The sequence below is a fragment of the Vicia villosa genome, linkage group LG3, assembly GCF_029867415.1.
Source record: "Vicia villosa cultivar HV-30 ecotype Madison, WI linkage group LG3, Vvil1.0, whole genome shotgun sequence".
Lineage (NCBI taxonomy): Eukaryota > Viridiplantae > Streptophyta > Magnoliopsida > Fabales > Fabaceae > Vicia > Vicia villosa.
Window position 1 is genome coordinate 217,340,001 of NC_081182.1, and position 25,435 is coordinate 217,365,435.

Sequence of the window (25,435 nt, forward strand, 5' to 3'; positions counted from 1 at the left end):
AATGGAAGCAGAAGTCAGAAGCTATGAATTCTCTGAAGACAAAAGCTTATGTGATCGTCTCTACCGAAATAATCAGGGAAGTCTTTTATTAAAGTTCTTCGAGTATTTATTTCAGGGGGAGATTATTTATCTCAGGGGGAGATTGTTAATCTCAGGGAGAGACATATTCATATGCTTATGCTATAGTTGTGTAATTTGTCTTTTGCCGTCTGTTCTTTCTGATCGCATATTCATATCATTTATATATGTTTTTGTCATCATCAAAAAGGGGGAGATTGTTAGAACAAGATTTGTTCTGATCAATTATCTTATTTTTGATGATAACAATAATATGAATTTTGCTTAAAGATAATATGGTACTCTAATCCAATGCAATTTCCTTTTCAGGAAATATATAAAGAGTACGCATAATTCAGCGCTCAGAAGCTTTGTCTCAAAGGGTTCAGCATGCAACATCAGAACATGGTCTGGCAAGACATCAGAAGATGGTCGAAGCAGAATCAGAACATGGGTCTATGGAAGCATCAGAAGAACAAGAGAACAGAAGCACTGAAGTTCTGATGGTATCACGCTCAGAAGCACTTCAAGGTCAGAAGATCAGAAGATGCTATGCACCAAGCTGTTTGACTCTGATGATATTCAAACGATGTATTCACAAACATCAGATCAGAAGGAAGTACAAGTGGCAAGCTACGCTGACTGACAAAAGGAACGTTAAAAGCTACTAAAGGCTACGTCAGTAGACACAGCGTGAACAGGGCTCGAGGTAGTTGACAAAAGCGTATAACATTAAATGCGATGCTGTACGGAACACGCAAAGCATTAAATGCATTCAACGGTCATCTTCTCCAACGCCTATAAATATGAAGTTCTGATGAGAAGCAAGGTTAACAATTCTGACGATTTGCAAAACAATTAACTTGCTGAAACGCTGTTCAAATTCAAAGCTCAGAATCTTCATCTTCATCAAAGCTCACTACATTGCTGTTGTAATATATTAGTGAGATTAAGCTTAAACGTTAAGAGAAATATCACAGTTTGTGATTATCGCTTTTAAGAAGCATTTGTAATACTCTTAGAATTGATTACATTAAGTTGTAAGGAACTAGAGTGATCGTGTGGATCAGAATACTCTAGGAAGTCTTAGAGGTTATCTAAGCAGGTTGTAACTAGAGTGACCGTGTGGATCAGAATACTCTAGAAAAGTCTTAGAGGGTATCTAAGCAGTTGTTCCTGGAGTGATCAGTGTGTGATCAGAAGACTCTGGAAGACTTAGTTGCTGACTAAGTGGAGAACCATTGTAATCCGTGCGATTAGTGGATTAAATCCTCAGTTGAGGTAAATCATCTCTGCGGGGGTGGACTGGAGTAGTTTAGTTAACAACGAACCAGGATAAAAATAACTGTGCAATTTATTTTTATCTGTCAAGTTTTTTAAAGCTACACTTATTCAAACCCCCCCCCTTCTAAGTGTTTTTCTATCCTTCAAAAGCTCTATGGATAATTTAAATCAGGTGGAGTTTTTTATGTGCGGTGGAGTTTTCTCGTTGAAAAACAAAGGAATTAGTGTAAAGTTACTGTAGAGATGGAATTTTTGAAATAGAATAAGACCCCCTCAATAGTGCCCAAAAATAACATATTAACTAAGGGGCCTAAAACTATAGGGCCTGAAAAATTTCTCATTAAGAGGGGGCTTAATAAAGTGGGGTTTTAATGGGGGCAAAAAATTAGGGCTTTGAAAAATTGGGCTTATTTGACAGCTCTATTGGTCCCCTATGTTTCAATTGCTTGATTTTGGTCTCCAAGTTTTGTAATTGCTTTATTTTGACCCCTCAAGTTCCAAATGCTTGATTTTGACCCTTCAAATTTATCCCCTATTGTATTTGATAGTCTCCTAATGACATGTAGACTATTTTTTTTCTCTTCTTTTTTTAAATTTTCTTCTCTACAATTTTATTTTTCTTCTCTTTTTAATAGTTAAACTTCTCATTCAACTTATACGTAATGACAAATTATTTTAACAAAATAAATAGAGCACTACCTAATTAAAATAACAAATTCTTTGGTCAATAACTCCCTCATAGTTAAGCATAAAGTCCCAAAGTCTAGCAATCTTATTAGCATGGGCGAAGTCAGGGCCCGACGAGGTTGGACAGTTGCCCAGGCTCTTGCTCTTCCTTTCTAGTGCAACCACCATTCTCCATAACCTCTAATGCAAGTTGGTGATGGTGAAACAAAAGGGCATGTTGAAGTGGTTTGGCTTTAGTCGAAATTTATGTTGGCGGTCCTACAGATCTAAAATGGTGAAGATGATGAAATAGATGTAATGAAGAAGTAAAAAAAAATTAGATTTTGGTGGATCAAGAGAGGCTGAGAAAGAGAAACAGAAAGAAAAAAAATTTAGAGGTTGCAAATTAGTTTTGATTTTGGGTGGGTCAACAGTGGTTGACGGCAACATTAAAAAGGAGAAAGAAAATAAACGGTACATAGCTTGTGGCTTCATCTAGTATGTGGAAGTGATCAAACGGTTTACTTTTATTTTTTAATTATTATTATTATTATTATAATAACTGCCATATGTCAAGCACATATTTGCTCTAAATAAAAGGTTTTGAAAAAGTTAAAAATACATTCTTTTTTATGCCCACATAAAAAAAGAAAAAAAATGGATGAATGGTAAAGAGGGGTGGGGAGGATCCACTTGGTTCTTCTTTTTCAAATTAACTCTTTTTTAAGTTTTAGAGAAATTTTAAGTTTTTGTTTTTTTTTTTGTTTATTTATATGATCCCACGTATTCCTTATTATACTCTTACTTTATTTTGTTTGAATTTTAATTAACTCTTTTTAATCAATTTAATTATTTTAATCAATTTAGTTATTTAAAATTATGTTTTTATTTAATTAATTTAATTGATAATTAAATTTTGTTTGCTCTCTTTTAATTATTATTCTAAAAATATAAAAATGTCTCTTCTTTTCTTTAAATATTAAAAAAATAAATAAATTATCTTCTTCCAATTAGATTTTCTTAAATTAACAATTTTTTCGACGTTATTAACAACGTTCTCAGTTTCATGGTAACTACAGTCTCAGCTCCCTTTTCGTTCTCTCGTTTTCAATTTCAGTTAGCTAGGGTTGTTAGTTACGGTAGTTTTGTTGTTACTAGGTTAGTTTGAATTTGAAGTTGATTTTAGTTTCACTATTGTTAGGTTAGTTAGAATTTTATGAATTTCTATTCAGTTCAGACAGATAGAGCTGTCGTGTTAGATGAAATTGTGGATTATGTTAAGTTCTTAAAGCGCTTTAAGTAAAGGTAACAGACTATTTTTTTCCTATTACTCCTAGCCAAATTTGTAATTACTCTCACTTATGTTAAATTTGTTTCCCTATGTTTTTTTAATTCTCACTTACGAAGTTCCATTAATTAAGTTTCAGTTTATGTGAATTTTTTGTCTTTAAAGTTTTGCCCAGGCTTCAAAAATTTTCTGGCTTCGCCACTGCTTATTAGTCATATATAATTTTAATTTTTTATGATGGATATTGCATGTTTGTCTATATATTCTAATTTGAATGAAATATTTAAGATTTTTTTAATATTACGGTCAAAGTTTAACTATAAAAAAGAGAATAAAAATAAAATTGTAAAGTAGAAAATTTAAAAAAGAAAAGAAAAGAGAAAAAACAAAAAAATAATTAATCTACATGTCATTAGAAGACTATCAAATATAAAAGAGGATAAATTTGAGGGGACAAAATCAAGCAATTGGAACTTGGGGGGCCAAAATTTTTGAAATGTGATTTTGAAATTAAAATATAAAAATAAATAAATACATTTAAACTTAAAAAATAAATAAATAAATAAATAATTTTTTAATAATTTAATTTATACATTTACTTGACATATTTAATTAAATATATATATATATATATATATATATATATATATATATATATATATATATATATATATATATATATATATATATATATATATATATATATATATATATATATATATATATATATATATATATATATATATATATATATATATATATATATATATATACACACACACACACACATCTAATAAAATTTAATTTTATCTTTCTTATTAATTTTAATTTTATCTTTTTTCTTCACTTATCTCATTATTTATCTTATTATATAATATATATTTTATCTCTTTTTTATTATATTTAATTTATTTAATTTCTTAAAATTATATGTTAAATCAAATAAAATATTTAAATGTAAGTATTCTTTATTGTAAAATATATGTTGAAGAAGTACTATATCATTTATTTTCTAAAAATTGAAAGATTCAATTCTGAAATTATTTTAGAGACACTAAGTAAAACATAATCAAAATATATTTTTTCTATTTTTATAATTAAGAAATTATTGTATGACAAATATGAATAGTTATAAATTTTATGAAAATTATTTATGTACATGCGTGCGGATGCGTGTATAGAAAAACAATTTGTTGAGATTTAATAATAATTAGTTATATTTCTCTTATAATGTATTTTATTAAAATATAATAATAATAAATTTGGTCAGACCAAGGGCATTTGGATGGCTTGTCATGAGAGGCTTTTGACGAAAGTCAGATTGGTAAGACTTGGACTGCTCAATGATGAGGCTTGCAATTTCTGTGGGGAAAACGAAAACATTTATCAACTGTGAGAACACCCGCCCAATTTGACAAACGATACTAACATGGATGGACTTCAGCCACACACCTAAAGCTTGGCACAGGGAGATTCAATGGGTGCTCGATACAAGTAAAGGAAAAAAAATGCAAAATCTAAGTTATTGAAGATGGCTTTTACAGAAACGGTCTATGTTGTGTGGATGTATAGGAATAGCACAATATTTGAAAAACATATAGACAATATCAATATAGCTAAAGAAATCCTAGATTAGTATTATCTAGGTTGGTCTAAACCCAACATAAGGAAACATTTAGCTTGCTTACTTTTGGAATAACATGCTACTAGTTTTTACTGGTTTACAAGTTCTTTAGGCTGGATCCCTTTTGCGATCACCTTGTATGTATCATTTTTTGTTTCAATAAATCAATATTAATTGTTTTCAAAAAATAATAAATTTATTATGAGTAAATCATTATGATGGATAGATGGATAAGGATGTTTCAACATCTTTAAAATATCATTGGTCAATATATCCATTGTCGTATCCACCTTGATCATACCTTTTGTTGTGAAACAGTGAAATGTAATCCACATAACTCTTAAATCTTGATTATCTTCAACTCAAACTTTTTGAACTTCACATTTCCTTCGTTATCAATCGAGGGTGAATGATACTCGATATTAACCACCCTTCAATTGTCTAGGTAGCACAAGAGATTATCATTCAGTTTGGATTTCAGATCTAAAAAAGGGGTTTTCTTTGTGACCCTAAATTCAAAAGGAGGACTCACGTCATTAAAGTAAACAAAATCCAAGTTTTGCAAACAAATGTGCATAGTACAAACAGAAGCAAAAGATAGTGGTGGTTTTATAAAACATACGATTTAATGGATATTAGAGTTAACTCAGATTATCAATAATCACCACAATTGAGAAAGATGAATTTTCTTAAGGGTTAATACCTATTTTCACCCTGCCATATGGGGTTGGTTTGAAAAATCTCCCTGCCAAAAAAAAAAAAAGTTGCAAGAATTCCCCTAACATTTGAAGATTCTCTCGTTTTAAACCTTGTAAAATTTTTGTTTTTAAAACCAACCTTGCCATTTGAAGATTCAGTCATTTTAAACCCTATAATCTTGTAGATTATGTCATTTTAAACCCTCTAAAATATGACGGGCAAGGTTGGTTTTACTAAAAAATATAATTTACAGGGTTCAAAATGATAGAGTCCTTCAAGTGACAAGGTTGATTTTAAAAGTAAAAACTTTACAAGGTTTAAAACGAGAGAATCTTCAATTGTTAAGGGAATTCTTGCAACTTTTTTTTTGGCAGGGGTTTTTTCAAACCAACCCCATATGGTAGGAGTGAAAATAGGTATTAACCTTTTTCTTAAACAAACAATTCAACAATTATAATCATTCAATTTTCACACATAACTCAAATTGAATTTTATTAATCGAATGATCAATCTAACAACAAGAGTTCATACAGTAATAATGGTAAGAGAGAATATTCAAATGACTAGATCTATCACAGACCTAAACTTTAATCATGAAATCACTATAAGAAAATAAACCATCACAACATGTTATTCTATGAAAGAAATACAATCTAATCATGCAAAACTATACATAAAATAAGAGAGAGAGAGAGAGAGAGAGAGAGAGAGAGAGAGAGAGAGAGAGAGAGAGAGAGAGAGAGAGAGAGAGAGAGAGAGAGAGAGAGAGAGAGAGAGAGAGAGAGAGAGAGAGAGAGAGAGAGAGAGAGAGAGAGAGAGAGAGTACATTGTATTCAAAGTGGTTTAACACGTTTGTCCTTGCTTCGTGCCTAACCCACTCTTCAATGGTTTCCCATTGAAAATATGTTGTCTTCCAATATAATAATATGATAATTGTTTGCAAAAATTACACAACCACTTGATACAAAAAAAACTCCTGAAAATAGCTAGTCTTCTATCTTGATCTTCTCTTGTTGTATACGACATCTGCTTCGACTATCTTGCAAGATATTTTAATGCAAAAAGAACTTTAATGTCAATAAATGTCATGATGAAAATGAATGAGATTTATCACACACACATAGCAAACATATACTACATACACCAAACAGAAAAATATCAACAAGTGATTAAAGGTACACTAATACAAGGCGAACGAAAGTGGAACTATCATACCAATTTGATGATATAGGATCTAACTTGTTGCACAAGTAATGGTTAGTACATAAAACTAAAGCAAAAACATAATATAGTTAAACAAAATTTAATTGGATATGTCTTATGTTGCATATCTAGAGAGAAATTCTCAAACACTCATTAACAAGAAATCAAATTAACTGGAATGACCCATGTTCTGGTTATCTTTGCTTATGTCTTCCCATCCATTAATGATTAATTACTTCGTTGCATGAACTTATGCGTTGACAAGTTTAGATAAGTGATTCAACATTTTAAAGTAATTTGGCTCACTAAAAAAATTATTACTTTGAATCTTCTCATGTGCTTGTTGAACAATTAACGAACTCACCACATCTTAATAGAAACTATCATCATCTTCCTTCACGATGACCTTAGAAGAGTATGTCTTCAAGGAGATGCTTATACTTTATTCTAACAATTCTTATCTCTTTCTTTTTTTAATAGATTAATATGCTTCAAGCTTTATCATAAATCATCTTTCCATACATAATAGAAATTTTTAAAGACTTTAAATCATGTGTCTAGGTGTCAATTCTTACACATAGACCTTAACACTTTGTCAGCCCAATCCTAGTTAGATAAAGTCACATTGAAATTCCAATTGGCGATTATATAAACAATTAACATAATGATATTAGATTGTTTCACATAACTCAAAGTCATTTAATCAATTGATATCTAGTAAGCAACATGATATATATTCAATTGCATAGATTCCACTATTAAAATATAAGAGCTCTATTGAACACACCCTTTAGATCATTCTATCCCATATCCTCAACTTTTAAGGCTGCAAAACCTGATGAAAAGACCAACTTTGAGGCCAATTGTTAATGGAGGATATATGAATAAAATGGTCTAGAAGGGGGGGGGGTTTAAATAAATTATTCCTCTAAAACCACATTTTCAAACACATTTCATTTTACAAAATTAGAGTTTTATACAGATGCACATATTACAAACTAAAGCGAAAGATAGTTGCGGCTTTATATAATATATGATTAAATAGATATTACAGTTAACTAAAATTATCAGTAATCATAATAAATAAGAAAGATGAAGTTTCTTAAACAAGAAACTCAACAATCATCATCATTCAATTTTCACACACAACTCAAATAGAATTTGATTAAATGAAGATCAATATAACAACAGGAGTTCATACAATAATAATCGCAAGAGAGAATATTCAAATGAGTAGATGTATCACAGACCTAAACTTTAATCACGAAATTTCTATAAGCCAATAAACCCTAACAACATGTTATTCTATAAAATCAATACAAACCTAATCATGCAAAACTATAGAAAAAAGTTAAAGAGAGAGGGGGGACGAGAAGAGTACACCGAATTTATAGTGGTTCACCATGTCTATTCTTGCTTTGCGGCTAATCCACTCTTCAATGGTTTCCCATTAAAAACACTTATCTTTCAGTATAATAATGAGACAATTGGTTACAGAAATCACACAACCACTTAATACAAGATACTTATAAAAATAGCTAGTCTTCTATCTTGATTCTCTCTTGTATACAGTGTCTGCTTCGCCAATCTTGCAAGATCCACCTGATCTCGACTTAACTCTTCCAAATTCAAGCTTTTCGTCAAGCCTTCATTCTACAGCAACCTTTACCTAGTCCTATCAATTCCTTGAACCTTGATCTATTTGAAGAACATAGAAACTCTGACTTTGTCAATAGGTTTCCACACATTCCTACCAAAGAAAGTTGGAGAAAAGATTTCTTTTTCCTGCTAGATTGCCAAACTCCACCAACACGACACAATCTGAATATTGTTGTGCAACTCAATATCTTCACAACCATCAACAAAGAATGAACCTTTTATACCATATATCTCATATCCTCTTAGAATTGAGAAGCAATTAAAACTTTTTAGTCTTGGAAGAGTTTGAAGATGAGTTTAAATGAAAAAGATAGATGTGAAAAGGTGTTCTTTGAAATTGGGTTTCCATGTTTTTATAAAAACTTTCAAAGTTATGATTATTATCATAATAATGATTACATCTTAATGGTGAAGGATAGATGAAATGATTTATATAAGTGCTTGAGATTTAGCATAAAAAATAGTAAAAATACCCTTTTGATTCGAGTCAAAAGCAATGAGTGTGATTTGAGTCAAAATGAGAGAAATGGTTTCAATCAATAACTTAAAATCAAACTCTGCATATGTGATTCGAGTAAGGAAATCCATGATTCGAATCAACATAAACAGAATCAAAAGATAACTCATCCATGAATCAAATCAAGCTTTATATGATTTGAATCAAATAAAGTCATGATTCAAATCAAGAATAACCTGTGATTCGAATAAAACTGTGCCATGATTCAAATCAAGTATAATCAGTTATTCAAATCATACAAGGCATAAGCAAAATCTGAATTTTCACATTCATGTTTGATTCAAACCATGCCCAAGCTTGATTCGAATCATGCCAACCTTGATTCAAACCACACTTCTAAAATTTATTTTTAGAGTAAATTTGAGTGTAATATTGAATCCAAAGTTAGTATGATAGGATTCATTCGTTCATACGTTTTTTGACCCAAATAATTGACTAATTTGACTTGAACCATATTGCATTGAATTTTACTTAAGGATTTGATTTATGCGTGTACAAACATGATTTAATGCAAAATACCATTTAAAAAGCATTGCATTCAATTCTAAGATATTTGCAAAGATATAACTTAGAAGTGACTCGATTACGAAAGCATAAATGATAAATGATAATGCCTGAGATAAGAAACAAAACTAAAGCCCTAAAGGGAAGAGCAACTTTAGTCTCCCTCTTTTTTATGCTTGGAAAACTTGCATTATAATTGAGTCGGCATGAACATTAAGTAAAGCGTGATCACGTTGCACCAAGTAATGCCCTAAACTTGTGTGTGTGTGTGTGTGTGTGTGTGTGTGTGTGTGTGTGTGAAAGTGAGAACTTCGTTGAGTAACTCTCTCATTACTCACTTCTCTCTTAGAGGTCTCATGCTTGAGGTATAATTCACCGTCATGTTTTTCCTTAATCATTCCGCCTTTACATTCCTTGTGTTTGGGGATGTGGATTGTCACGAATATTATAGCCCGGGCCCACGTATTATCAATTATCTTGACTCACTCACTCACAGTCACATGAGAAGCACAAAAGATCTCATATAAGTTTCAGTGAGTTATAACACATGATCAAAAGATGGGCGGCCTCACCACGTCCTAATATTTTCTCAAGGGAGAGTCATCCACCATGATCCCTAATAGAGATGAATCATAATAGTAAAAAATGAATAAATAGTCTTAAAAATATTTACATGGAAATAGGCCATATGCATGTTTTCTTGCCCATACATGATTCCAAAATAATGTCTTACTAATTTGCAGTAGAGAAGATATCCATCGTGATTTTGTAAGAATGTCAATGTATATGTTTTCAAGCATGCACACAGTGAAAGCATGAGATCAAATGGTCTTTTCTAATAAGTTTGAGTGGATCAATACCGCTTGATGAAGGAATTCAAAATCCTTTACATCGAACCATTGGTTGTGAAATTTGAATTGTGTCATGTCTTATGATTTTATTTAACTTAGCCTCAACTTATATATGAAAGTGACAACGTCATTGAGTAACATTGTCTCATTAATCACTTCGCCCTTACAGGTCTCATGCATGAGAGACTATGAACCGTCATTTTTTCCTTAATCTCTCCGCCTTTACATGCCTTGTGATTGGGGATATGGATTGTCATAAATATTATAGGCCAAATTCACATGATATCAATTATCCTGACGCACTCGCTTACAGTCACGTGAGAAGCACAAAAGATACAAAATAAGTTTCAGTGATTTATAATACATGTTCAAGACATTGGCGGTCTCACCACGTCCTAAGATTTTCTCAAGGGTGAGTCATCTACCACACTCACTAATAGAGCAGAATCGTACTAATCCAGACAAAATAAATAGTCTCAAAACTATTTACATGACACTAGGTCATATGCATTTTCTTACCCTTCATACATGGTTCCAAAAATAACTTCTTCCTCATTTGTAGTAGAGAAGATCTCCAGATCCTAAAGAAATTCCTTCATTATTGCTTTAGTGATGAGAAAGGATCCAGAGTTCACCATCTCGTCACAAAAAATAATCCAAGCTTGCATTAGTATATACCACCACTGAACATAGGCATCGTAGGGGAACACTAAGCTTACTACTAGATTGATGACGAAACACAACAAGTAAGGTGAGTACAAACATAAGACAGTGATGAAGTTGGTAGCTTGTCCAAAAATATATAGGAGAAAACTCAAAACCACTTGGACTTTAGAGACAACATCCATCATGATTTTGTAAGAATATTTTTCTGTTCCAAAATCGGAAATGGATAATATTGTGTAAGTTACGGTGGAACGAAGTTTCATGAGTGATTTGGTGATACGGATTCATGGATCGAAGATTGCGATCGTGATGCATCTTGAATCAAAGACGTTGATCTTGAATTGGTGTTGCTAATCTCTGGTACGGTGGAACCAAGGGGGATGCCTGCATGGTTAGCACTTCAACGCCTAAGTCAGTTTATGATTCTAGACAATCACATTGAGAGTGGAGATTAGAGATTGTGTACCTGAAATCCTCTTGTAACTGTATTTATATCTTGAGTTCAATGGAGCAGACTATATAAGTGGACTTTATCTTATTAGACCTCTGGCCGGCTCAGAATAATATTAATGGATTTGTTTTCAAGCATGCACATAGACAATGCATGACATCAAATGGTCTTTCCCAATAAGTTTGAGTGGATAAGGACCGCTTGATGGAGGAATCCAAAACCCTTCACTATGAACCATTGGTTGTGGAATCTGAAATGTGTTTGGTCTTACGATTTTGTTTAACTCAGCCTCATTTGTGAAAGTGACAACATCACTGAGTAAAACTATCTCATTAATCACTCCCCCCTAACAAGTCTCATGTTTAAGGGTCTATGGATTGTCATGTTTTTCCTTAATCACTTCGCCTTTACATGTCTTGTGCTTGGGGATGTGGATTGTCACAAATATTGTTGCGCATACTCACATAATATCAATTATCCTGACCCATTCACTCATAGTCACATGAGAAGCACAAAAGATCTCAAACAAGGTTCAGTGAGTTATAACACACGGGCGGCCTCACCACGTCCTAAGATTTTCTTAAGGGTGAGTCATCCATCACGCTCTGTAATAGAGTGAAATCGTACCAGTCAAGTCAAAGATATTGCAGGAGAAGTTAATATAAAAGAAAGAGAAAGTAGAAGTAATAGATTGAACAAAGTCAAGTCAAAATTATTATTAGTTTAGTTAAATTTTGTTATATATTATAAATTAAATAATAATAGTAATAATTTTCTTGAAAGATACTGTTTTCACATTTTTCACTTAAAATTATGAGAATAAATTTATTTAAATGTTTTAAAATATAATGAAAGTTTACTACATTTTATTTATATAATATATAATATTATACTCTTTTTTTTTAATTAATTCATTTTATTAAAATTAACTATTTTATTTTTGTATCCTATCATCTTAATTTCAAAGGCATCTCATATTTAGAATAAAAGTATTAATTAGAGAGAGATATGTTATAATTTTATTTTAGAATTGTCGAGTTTTTTTTTATATTTAATAAAATAATTATTAATATTAATTTTACTTGATTTTGAATGTTAAAGATGAAAAAGAATAAAAATCATAATTTATGCAATAATTTTTTTTGGATATTTTTTATTTAAGGACTTAATTCTCCTTTTTAACTATTGTTAGAAACAAATTTTCTAATTTTAAAAATTATTTTAGTTTCTTTATCACTAAATTAGGTATCACTGGCATCACTGTTTTTAAATGGACTAAAATAAATTTTATACTTAATTCTTTTAATCATTTATATACATTTGCATATATCATATATTTGTATAAAATTATAAATTATTTTGACAATTTTATAAACATGCAAATATTAACCATTTTTGTATTGGAAAAAGAAATTACAAGTTATTTTATAAATTATCTTTTTAATAATGGTAATAAAAATAATTATAAAAAATTGAAAAATAATGAGTGTTAAATATTTAAGATATAATAAAAAATAGTATTAATATTGCATTAGTTTTATACCGTAACAAATAAATTAAAACATTTTTTTCATTTAAATTTTTAAATAAAATGGAGGTAGTAATCGATTTGAAATATTAATTTTATTTTATATGCTTTAAATTTTATTCTCCTATTATTTCTTGAGAAAAAGGAAAATGCATTATAAAATATGTTTACACGGTAAACCAATGAGGAACATGCTTTACAATAAATTTCAATTCTATATTTAAAATACTGAAATGACATGGCAATTGTAAGAGTTTTTATTGGTTGTATGTGTAAAATTGTTTTACACTGACAATACACTATCTTTAAACTCTTATTTCTTTGTGTAACATTTTGAAAATATATTTTATATTTGGATTTAATGGAAATACACCGACGGTGTAAAGCAGTTTTACACTGTCGGTGAAATCCAAACCGTTAATTTTTGTAAACGTTTGACTTTTTCTTTAAAATCACATATAAAATATTTATTTTTAAGGATTGTGATGTATTGACTGTGTAAAAAAATTTACAGTGACAGTGCACTACCTTTAAGCTATTTATATTTTTATTTTGCATGAAACTGAACAAAGAGAAAATGCATTTATCTTTTTAACCGTTTATTCTCTCTGTTTATATTAAAAGTCGGGTTTTAAGAAATTTTTATTTAAAATTTGTTTGAATGATTTTTAGTTTTTACTTTTTAAGATTTATTCTAAAAATCAATTTTAAAAATAGAATAGAAGAAAAAAAATTGATAAATTTTAAAAAAAAAAAAAAACTCTTTTAAGTTGTAAAATATTACAAATTTGTTATTAATGAAAAGTGTATCACTTTTTTTGTTTTTTCTTCTTTTCCATTTTTAAAATTAAAAACCAAAACTTCTAAAATCTATTTAATTTTTAAAAATTTTAAAATCCTAAATAGAGAATAGTTTTCAAAAATAATTTCGTAAAATTAGACTACCAAACAAACAAATTTATAACTTTCAAATTTTAGAAACTAAAAAACATTTTTACAAAACCAATTAAAACTTAGTTTTTTTAAAAAAAAAAGTAATATTAATTACAAAGCAATTTTTTAATGAATTAATAAAAAGTCTAACACAAAAAGAAAAATAATTTTATAAAAAATAACACAATTTATTAAGTTTATTGATTAAAAACTCTTTTAAGTTTATTGATTAAAAAAAAAACTCTTTTAAGTTGTAAAATTTTTCAAATTTATTATTAATGAAAAGTGTATCACTTTTTTTTTGTTTTTTCTTCTTTTCAATTTTTAAAATTAAAAACCAAAACTTCTAAAATCTATTTAATTTTTAAAAATTTTAAAACTCCTAAATAGAGAATAGTTTTCAAAAACAATTTTGTAAAATTAGAATACCAAACAAACAAATTTATTACTTTCAAATTTTAAAAACTAAAAAACATTTTTACAAAACCAATTCAAACTTAGTTTTTTTTAAATTAAAAGTAATATTAATTACAAAGCGATTTTTTTAATCAATTGATAAAAAGTCTTAACACAAAAAGAAAAATAATTTTATAAAAAAATAACACAATTTATTAATTTTAAACAATATTTAAAAAGTAAAAATATTTTCTTTCTTATCAAATTAACAACAAACAAATTTTTTTTTTCACTTTTCTTTCTACCATTTTCTCCTACAAAACTATACATAGGATAGGATTAGGGGTGACAAAACGGACTGTCAGTCCCGCCCGCCCCGCCTTATGCCCGTCAAAAAACGAGCGGGGCGGGCATGCCCGCCAAGTAAAATGCACATAAAAGTCATGCACGCCCCGCCAAGATGGTGGGTTGGCGGGCGGCGGGCTTACCCGCCTATTTTTATTTATATTTTTTTAATAAATTAATAGGCTTTTTTTACTTTTTTTAATTAAACTTTTCACTTATTTTTTAAAATAATTTTTTATAAAAGCAACTTTTTAACAAATTTACCTAAAAAAATATTATATATATTTATAAATAAATGTATATAATAAACCATCAAGAATTACAATTACTAGAATTAACTAAAAAAGAATGAGTTTTGAAGGAGGGGCGAACTTTGACGGGTGGCGGGCTTTGGCGGGGCGGGTATGGTGGGCGGGGGGCTTAAAATTCCAACCCAACCCGCCATTTTTGGCGGGTGCGCTGGCCGGCCCGGCGGGCCATGGCCCGTTTTGCCACCCCTGCATAGGATGGATGCCCTTGATTTGTATATTAAAAAGTACTTGACAAAACAGTACAGAATATCAGAAGATAATATTTTATACTGTACTATGTTTGATGGTTCATGAACTGGACAATTTTTTCTCTATTTTATTTTATATATTTATATACCAGACAAAATAATATAATTTTTACTATAATATATTTTATTGATATATAAAATAGTATTATTTATGAATCAAAATATTAAATATTGAGAATGAGAAAAAAATGGAGATAAATTTTTTACTCTACCCTGTTTAACATGGTTATGCATCGGCAAAATAATATATTTTTTACTATAATTTTTTATATTGAATGATAAAATATTTTGATACTTATGAATCAAAATATTTAATAATAAGGAGGAGAAAAATATGGAGAGATACTTTTTTAACTCTATTTAATTTGATATGTTGATGCACCCAACAAAAATATTATAATTTTTACTTAATATTTTTTATTAATATATAAAATATTAATATTATATTTATGATTCAAATTATTAAATAATGAGAAAGAGTAAAAAAAAATTGTATTTTGATATAAAAATTTATAATTTGTGCTTTAGACAAAAAGTTGTCTTATAATTTAATGAGGGATAACAATTCATGTTTTTTGTCTGGTCCCTTTATCATATGTTTTATCCAATCTCTTGATTATTTTGTGCATCAAATAGAGTAAAAAAAAAAAATATTATCACGTTCAATCCCTTGTTTTTTTTGACAAATCAAATGCACCCATAGTGTTGTAGTTTTTGTTTATATTAAGAAATGCAGCCAAAAAGAAGGAAAAATGTCTTTGAAACTTGTGTTAAATGAAGTCAAAGTTGAAAAAAGAGAAGAAAAAAAATTGTGAAACCACTTCAAATGTTTTTTTTTTTCATATTTCTTTTATAAAATCTAACATTTAAATTCGCAAATTATATATATATATATATATATATATATATATATATATATATATATATATATATATATATATATATATATATATATATATATATAAAATAAAGCTCGCATTTCCACATATTAAATTGTATTTATGAGCCACAAAATTTCCTTTACTTTATTTAACTTTTTGGCCTAATGAATAAAATTTCATTTCTCACAACATATTTTCAAAGTTCATTCATTTAAATAAATGACTAAAATTGTCTGTCATTTCTTAAAAGTAACTCTCATAAAAGTTAAAGTGAAATGCACCGACAGTGTAAATCATCGAATAAAAATTCATTGTATTGTTATGCAAGCATGCATTAAAAATATTCGTCGAATATCAATTTTTATCGAACAACAGTGTAAAAGTACGAGTATTACCTAATGCGAAAATCAAGGCCTAAATGAGACTAACATCGCATAAACTATTGAAGAGACAAAGTGATTGTAGCAGCTCAAGAATGTTGTATCTATGGTTAGTTACCATCAAATTCATATGTTTTTTTCACTTTGCTTACGCAGAACCACTTGATTTTAGATATGCTTGTTTAGATCAATCTTCTAATCCTCCATTTCCCAAATACCAAGCCAACCTCAACAAGTTACTCTCATTACTGTCATCACATGCTGCTGAAAGCAATGGTTTTGGTCACAGAACTTCAGGTCATGATCATACCGATAAGGTTTATGGACTATACTTCTGTCGTGGTGACGCAAACGCCACCATTTGTAACTCGTGCGTTGAAAATTCTAGCGAAATGATAAAACAGGTGTGCCCGAATAACGTTTCTGCTATTTTTTGGTGTCCCTTTTGTCTTCTGAGGTACTCGAATAAGAATTTCTTCGGCAAATTATCTCTATGGCCGAGGATTCCTATGTTTGATGCAACGCAGAATTCTACTGGTGAATTTGATAGTGATGCTAGGATTTTGATGAATGGTTTGATAGAAATGGGATCGGAAGCACCGTTAATGTTTGGTACGCATATGTTTAACATAAACGGTACTCAAAGAAGGTACGGTTGGGTGCAATGTAGCAGAGATATTACTTGCGAACAATGTAGAACTTGTTTGAGCAATATGCTTCAAGAGGTTGAATATTGTTGCGAGGAGAAACGCGTTTGGAGAATTTTTTCGCCTAGTTGCGTTGTTATGTATGAAACTCAGCCATTCCTTCTGAATGGTGTACAGCATGACGCGCTTGCGCCTCAGAAAGGTTAGTTTTGATCATATGACTTTTGGTTTCGAATGCGTGCTGTAGAGTTTATACACTCCATACTTACGCAGAGACGGATCAAGTAAAAAAGTTTTCGAGAAATCTACTCTGGTACTTCATTGATTTGGAATCTATGTGTCTAAATCGGATCACAAGACTTATATTTATTACTGTGTTACAATAAATGCGTAGTTGATTAACGCTAACTTGTCGTGTCTTGTTAATGCAGCCACAGAAAAGGATGAAGCAAAGTCGTTGACTATAAAAATAATCATTGCTGTGATCGGAGTGGTAGCTGTAGCGCTATTGGCTTTCAGTATATACTATTACAGGCGCTTGGAACGGAAAAAAGGTAACCTCTAACTCAAACCGTCTTTTTCATGAGTAGGAACCGAAATCGGTATCTCAGGATTTACAACACTCGCTCGCACACACTCTTAAATAGTTATTTAAGCTGAGGCAATCAATTTTTCAATATTTTCAGAAGAAAAAGAGATGCAGATCCTTGATGCAATGTTCTCTCAAGATCAGACCAACAATGAGGAGAATGTGAACACTGACCTACCGACGATACCTCTGAGTACGATTCTAAAGTGTACCGATAATTTTTCTGATAAATATAAATTGGGGGAAGGTGGATTTGGAGGTGTCTACAAGGTAATAAACTAGGATAACATACAAGATACATGACATTTTTTTTTTTGAATTTTCGTATTGCAGCATTGTTACTAAGAAATTTGGAAAATGTTTTAGGGAGTATTAGCAGACGGAAGGGAAATGGCGGTCAAAAGGCTTTCGAAAACTTCGGTTCAAGGAGTGGAGGAATTTAAGAACGAAGTAATGTTGATTGCGAAATTGCAGCATCGTAACCTTGTGAGATTGTTGGCTTGCTGCATTGAGAAAAAGGAGAAGCTGCTTATCTATGAATACTTACCCAATTCAAGCCTCGATGTCCAGCTACGCGGTATGTAGACGGTTCCTAATAAATTATGATTATGATATACAGAAGTAAAATTCTGAACTAATAACTACATACTATCATGGTGATATATGCAGAAAAAAAAGGGAAAGTATGAAATATTTTACCTTATAGTAGTTCAATCATATCTAAATAATCCTATTTTAAACAGGGATAGCTTCGCGGATTTCATAGCAGATTCGGTAAAATCCGTTATGCTATAGCGCAGCTATCTAACAACATTGATTAAGGTATCTTATGGGAACCTCAAACTTTAGGGGAAGGTTTTGGTTCAGAAACTTTAGGTTTGTGAGGTTTGCACACTAGCCTCTTGTTAAGCATTAAAGCTCACAGTTTGGAATTAAGATGTCCAGCTAGACATATACTTCTTAGACAGATCAGTCCATGTGACAGCAGAAAAACGTAGCGGCGAAAGGGTTCGGCGTGACACTTTTGGCGTGCGAGTCGCCATCAGCAATAACGGTTGTGGTGGCTGCTAATTGCAGTGAAATTGTGGCCCAAAACCGCTATCGCTTTGCTATTAGGGTTTCGGGGGAAAATTTTTCAAATGCTTTTTTTAAACTATTATCCTTTTTAAGGGTATGAATGCCAATTCAAACTCATGAAGCACAAACGCAGACACTGAGCACAACACCAACACTGACACGTCGACACCGGTAATAATTTGACAAATGAATAAATTGAAGGTAATCACAAGTGTCGGTGTCGGTGTCTAACACGGACACGCCTTTTTTCAGAGGTGAGTGCTACTAAGATTTGAACACTTTGTCTTACTTTTTGTTCTTCATTTTATTAAGTTCTATTATGTTCTTCCTACTTTTAGTTATGTTTTCATTTGTTTAAGTTTTATTACTCGGTACTTTAGGTTCTTTAATTATTAACTATGATGGTGTCTTAAATTTTGTATATTTTTCTACTTTTGAGTGTTTACCTTTACATTGTACACGATTGTTATCTTTGCAATAGCGGCGATCCCGCTATCCGCTATATCAACGTAGCATTTTAGAGGGTCAATGTTATACGACGCTATTTGAGATTGAGAATATAAGATGTGATCTAATATTTTATAGTAACTTTTGACATCATAATTTTGGACTGTCAAAACCTTATTTATTTAATTTGGTAGCTAGAGATCACCTATGCTTCCTATTAGACCTAGTTAAGCAATATCATCTTCCATATTGAGCTACACTTATCAGATTTTCATATATAAGAGTTGGACAAATATTTAATGCCATATGGCGGTATAACGAATTTATGGTTTTCAAACCAAACGGGGCAAAATTAGCCACTAACTATAACGGTTATTTACACGTAGGCAAGTTCCAAGAGAAAGGTGCACGTGTAGATAGAGGAAACAGAAAACACTGCAAAAGAGCCAAATGTGGGGCGCTACGTACTTGCGCCAATAGAAGGAATCACGCACTACACGCGAATATAGCTAAGAATTTTGGTCAGTGTTATCAATAGTAGATTTACGAATGCCAAAATACGGTAAGTGAAATAGAAAATAGTATTGCGGGCAAATAGCACAATCCGCATAATGATTAAAGTAAGCCAGTTATATATAAAAGAAGCTGCATACAAAATAAAAGGGAATAAACGCAGAGCATATAGAATAAAGTTTAATTTTTGGATTCGGTTTCTTACCATATAGAATGTATTTATGGATAATTTTTTGATATCAATCATATTTAGTTTACTAGATTTTCCTTGCTTTAAATTTAACTTCCAGATATGGTAAAAGCTGCACTATTGGACTGGAAACGACGATTAAACATTATTAATGGGATTGCTAAAGGGCTTCTGTATCTTCATGAAGACTCTAGACTCAGGGTTATTCATCGAGACTTGAAAGCTAGCAATGTACTGTTAGACCATGAAATGAATCCGAAAATCTCAGACTTTGGACTAGCAAGAACATTTGGAGGAGACCAGGATGAAGAAAATACAATTAGAATCGTAGGAACTTAGTAAGTATAAACTCTTTATGATTTCTTCTGTTTTGTCAGCGTGTAATGTTCTTTTTTTGGTTTTGAGCAGCGGATACATGGCTCCAGAATATGCTATCGAAGGCGTGTTTTCTGTTAAATCAGATGTTTTCAGCTTTGGTGTTCTTTTGCTAGAGATCATCAGTGGAAAAAGGAACAACAAATTCTACCTTTCAGAGCATGGCCAAAGTCTTCTCACATATGTAGGTTTCGTAATTTACGTTTGTAAACCGTACACATTTTTCCGTTGCTTATAACTAAAATCGAATGCATGAGAAATTACAGGCATGGAACTTCTGGAGTGAAAGCAAATGTTTAGAATTGATGGATCCGTCGATAGCAAATTCGTGTGTGCCAAGTGAAGTTTCGAAGTGCATACAGATTGGCTTATTGTGTGTACAAGATAATGCAGCTGATAGACCTACAATGTCGAGTGTTGTTCACATGCTTGGAAGTGACAATGTTACTCTTCCTAGTCCCATATGTTCAGTTTTTTCTGTTGGAAGGTCTACAAACACAGTTGAAGGAGGGGCTTCATCAAATGCTAACGCCCCTGACGCTGTCAATGATGTCAACGATATAACCTTATCCGAATTGATGCCTAGGTGATCAATAGAAATGGATGTGCATGTTTGACATGGTTTATGTCATTTTGCACACTACATGTTGAGCTATTTAAATTACATAGATTAACATTAATCAATTGTTTAGAATTTTTAGAAAATAAAGTGAAATCTCATAACATCTTCCAAAGATCGGATTTCAATGTTGGGATATATTAGATTATGTCATAGGATTAATTTCCATATCTCTTAGTTATTATTATGATTATTTCTTTCTTGATTTTTCTATTTATTTAGGATTGAATCTATGTATTCTTATGAATAGGGGTTAGTGTTTAATGTTTTGTATGAAATCTCATGATTTCAACATGGTATCTACTATCTAGAGCATGGTTCGATCCTCCGTGACCTGTCCAGGCAGTAGGCGCTATTCTGTTACCGAGTTTCCAAATCCAAAAGTTTGAGAATGTAATATGGTTTTCTCTTGTCAAATGTGATCTCCTCCTTTTCTGGCAGGCGCCAGTTCCAGCAACCATCGCTATCGCCATAGTTCCTGCCTGCCATCACTCTGTCTGTCAATTTTTCTGGCAAATGGCATGGTTGTCAAGATCTCGATCTAGATATTAAAATCTTGCAATTTTGCGATCTCACTCACCCGCAACGATTCTGATATCAGATGCACTGGCCCCATCTTCGTCCCATATGCACCGTCTCATCTTTGTCGCAAAAGTTGTTCTCATACCTATTTTTCAAGTTAAATATTCTGAGTCTCTGGTACTATTGGTTTGAAGCTTCCATATGCGGTTTTGAGAATGACAGACCTTGCATTGTTTGATTGCTTGCCATCAATTTCTCATAGGCCAATGATCATTCTATCTATTTAACAACACTATCTTTATAGTAATTCTCTCCGATTTCATCTGCATCCCTGACTTGCCTTTCTATCCATTTTTATTTATTTATTTGCAAAGCAATTTTTTTCTTGTCACAAGCTAAAGCTTATTAAGCTTTATCTTGAGGGGAAGTGTTGGAATACAAAATTATGTCAAAAATCATAATATATATTATGCTAAAATATCTTGTTTTATCTCCTAGCACTAACTTTCAATCTTAGCATATCGTATATATTTTGTGATCAAATATGTTGTAGTTTGATATTTACATGATTTCTATCTGGGTGTATAGAAAATATTTCAACCTCTGGTGTCGGAGCCTAGATCGATACACATTTGGTAGTTCAATTACATATTTAGTTAAATCAAACATTCATATTCTGTATATAATTTTTACAGACTCAACTTATGTATCAACAAATCCATAAGTAGTTTATGATAATTAACTTGTAGCTTACACAAAAAACAACGAGCAATATCCACTGCTTCCTGATTACTAACCTGAAATGAGAATGAGAAAGAGAACCTTAATCAGTCAATACATAAGTAACAATATCTTGTAATACTTTTCAAGAAACTATTAACATTGCAATTAATTTCATAGGCCATATACCTTATCACATAATTGTCTAGGCTAATATTAACAAGACATGTTCCGATTCGATTCTGCTAACTTTGGTTTTAGGTTCCGTTGCACCCAAGAAACCACCTTCTGGTATATCACGTCCAACTTAGACAGCACCTTGAGCAAGTTTTAACTGATTCGGTCGTTAGGTTCATAGAATGTATAGATTCTGCACAGTGATAGGAGATGGGCATCTACCATGGATGTTCAAATCAGTCCAAGAGAATTTCTTTAGTTTTCTATCCTTAATCCACACTCGTTCTAATTGATTCACCAATAATCGCCACAGGAACAGATTCCATTCTTAAAATGATGGAACCTACGTAAATCACGCACTATAATTTCCCTTCCCGTCACAAGTGACATGTACTTAGTGGCCTCATGGCAATCACCACAAACTCTTAGATTCTTCCTTACATGTATTGGTGTACTATGGCTTGTGTTCAAAAGTCCGAACGCAATGGCAAGCCTCTCACTATGGCTATTGAGCAGTTGTTCCTTCACGTCTTCCTCCACGTCATGAATAGAATCGGTATCCGGCACATAACCAGCATCCCTTATCTTATCTCCAAGAGTCTCGAGAAAAGCATAGATTCTTCTCGATTGAGGATGATTCGTGCTTCCTGAGTAGAATGCGTGAACTTCGTTTCTCAATTCAACCAAACTGCAGCCTGGAGTTTTTTGCAGCCCCTTTTTCTCCATGGCTGTTCTCACCTTGGCCACTTTGTCCCACATTGATGCAGATGCATACATGTTTGCGAGCAGGACGTGATAGCCACCCTCGTCTGGATCTAACTCAAATAGTTTGTCGGCAGCTTTTTCGCCCAATTTAACGTTTTTATGAATTTTGCAAGCACCTAACATTGCACCTAAAACGGTAATCCCTGGTTTAATAGGCATCTCTTGGATGAAATTCCAAGCATCGTCTAGCTTGCCAGAACGACCAAGAAGATCGACAACGGCACTATAATGATCCATTGCAGGCTTCAAGCCATAATCTTCCTTCATGCTTTGGAAGAAACGGAGACCCTCTTCCACGAAACCCGAGTGACTACAAGCCGAGATAACAGACAGAAATGTCGTATCATTTGGCAAAACAGCTTCGCTCTGCATATCATTGAAGAGATCAAGAGCTTCTTTTCCAAGGCCGTGTGTCCCGTATCCATCTATCATCGCATTCCATGTTATCACATGTCGCTCTTGCATCATGTCAAAAAGCTTTCTCGCAGTTTGGATGGCTCCGCATTTTGCGTACATGTCAACAAGAGCAGTAGCAACAAAGACGTCGTTGTCCATAAAAGTTCTTACTGCAAGTCCGTGAATCCACTTCGCCTTGCGGTTAACTGATAAATCTGCTAGAGCGGTAATTACAGCCACTAAGGTAAAGCAGTCAAGTTTAATGTCTTGTGATTGCATCATACAGAACAGACGTAGAGCCTCGTTCACACGTCCGTTTTGTGCATAACCCAATATCATGGCATTCCACGTGACGTTTGTTTTCTTCTTCAAATTATCGAAAAGCGAGGCAGCGACGTCAACTCTCTTACACTTCGAATACATAGATATTAAAGAGTTCATAACAGAAATTTCAAAATCAAGTTTCATCTGAATCACTAAATTATGAACAAATCTCCCTCGTTCCGGATTGCATAAATCAGCACAAGCATGCAAAGCTGCCATCACTGCAACTCGTGTAGGCTCAACTCCTTCATCCAACATCTTCAAAAAACTAGCAAAGGCTTCTTCCGACTTTCCAATTTGAGCATAACCATCAATCATCGTATTCCACGAAACAACACACTTGCTACTCATCCCCTCAAAAACCAATCTCGCAATCCTCTCACACCCGCATTCAAAGTACATATACAAAAGCGCATTCATAAAACTAACCTTCGACTCAAATCCTAATCTGAGACCATAACCATGAATAGCCTTCCCAATTCTCAAATCCTTAATATCCGCAACAGCAGGCAAAACACTCACCAACGTAACCGAATCAGCCTTTTCGCCAGCTTCCTGCATCTGATAAAACAAATCCAAAGCTCTCCTAGGAAAACCAGTCTGCGCATATCCCGCAACCAAACTAGTCCAAGCTACCAAATCCTTCTCCGACATTCTCTCAAACACCTTACGCGCATCATCGATCTCCCCGCATTTCACATAAAAATCCATAACACCAATCATTGAAAACAAATTATACTCAAACCCATTAACTATTACTTGTCCATGAATCTCTCTACCCCTTCCAAGCTCCAGTTTTTTCCCACACAGTTGCAACAAATAAGCAAAATCATACACTACAAACCTAACTTCATCATTCTGCATCCTATTATAAAACCTCAAAGAATCACATAAAGTTGAGTTTTTTGCATACCCTTTAAGCATGGTATGGTAAAGAGCATCTTGTTTGTGTTCAACACTCTCAAATACACGAGATGCTTCTTTGATGGTGCCATATTTGAAGAACAGGTTTATGAGTTTTGTGTGACACAAATGTTGATTGTAGGAACCGTTTTTGATTATGAGAGGGAGGATATGATGAAGGTGCTTTGTGGAAGTGCAGTGGCCTAAGAGTGTAGGTGAAGGGATTGTGTTGGGAAAGGTTGAAGGGTGTAATGCAAAGGGTTGCAAGTTCATTCTTTTTGTGTGTTCTCTCAAAGACAATTCTGTTACTAGTTTAAGATTAAGACACAATCCAGGAACATGGTTTATCTTGTTTATTTGAGAATCTCATTTTTATTTTTGTTGATTGTGGAATCTAGAAATAAAAATATTTAATGAGGAAGAAATATATTTATCTTTTTATTTTTGAAAATTTTGATATTCGACTTTGCAATCGATTAATTTTAAAGGATTGGTCAAACCATCTTTTGAGGAGCCGGTTTAAAATTAGAGTAAAACTCTTGCATAATCAAACCTAAAACTTTGAAAAAGAATATTCTCGAAATCAAAGTATTTATCATATTTGTTTGAATTCAGCTATTTGACTCGAATCAAGTGTTGATCGAGAATATGAGAATCCAACGTTCTAGAAGAGGGGGGTT

General features: G+C 32.0%; 2 protein-coding genes across 2 annotated transcripts; one reads left to right on the plus strand and one right to left on the minus strand.

The window, feature by feature from the left end:
• Positions 1-16,534: 16,534 nt before the first annotated feature.
• LOC131659952 (cysteine-rich receptor-like protein kinase 44) lies at positions 16,535-20,973 on the plus strand. The gene is made up of 7 exons (XM_058929061.1): positions 16,535-17,340; positions 17,570-17,692; positions 17,825-17,997; positions 18,094-18,304; positions 20,055-20,292; positions 20,363-20,513; positions 20,596-20,973. Exons 1-7 carry the CDS (start codon positions 16,587-16,589, stop codon positions 20,917-20,919), a joined length of 1,974 nt encoding a protein of 657 aa, XP_058785044.1. The 5' UTR covers positions 16,535-16,586; the 3' UTR covers positions 20,920-20,973.
• A 109-nt stretch (positions 20,974-21,082) lies between these two features.
• On the minus strand, positions 21,083-25,092 carry LOC131593598 (pentatricopeptide repeat-containing protein At1g11290, chloroplastic-like). The gene is made up of 2 exons (XM_058866166.1): positions 22,380-25,092; positions 21,083-22,267 (listed from the first exon to the last, which is right to left on the minus strand). The coding sequence occupies exon 1, from the start codon at positions 25,026-25,028 to the stop codon at positions 22,662-22,664; it is 2,367 nt and encodes a 788-aa protein (XP_058722149.1). The 5' UTR covers positions 25,029-25,092; the 3' UTR covers positions 21,083-22,267; positions 22,380-22,661.
• Positions 25,093-25,435: the final 343 nt, after the last annotated feature.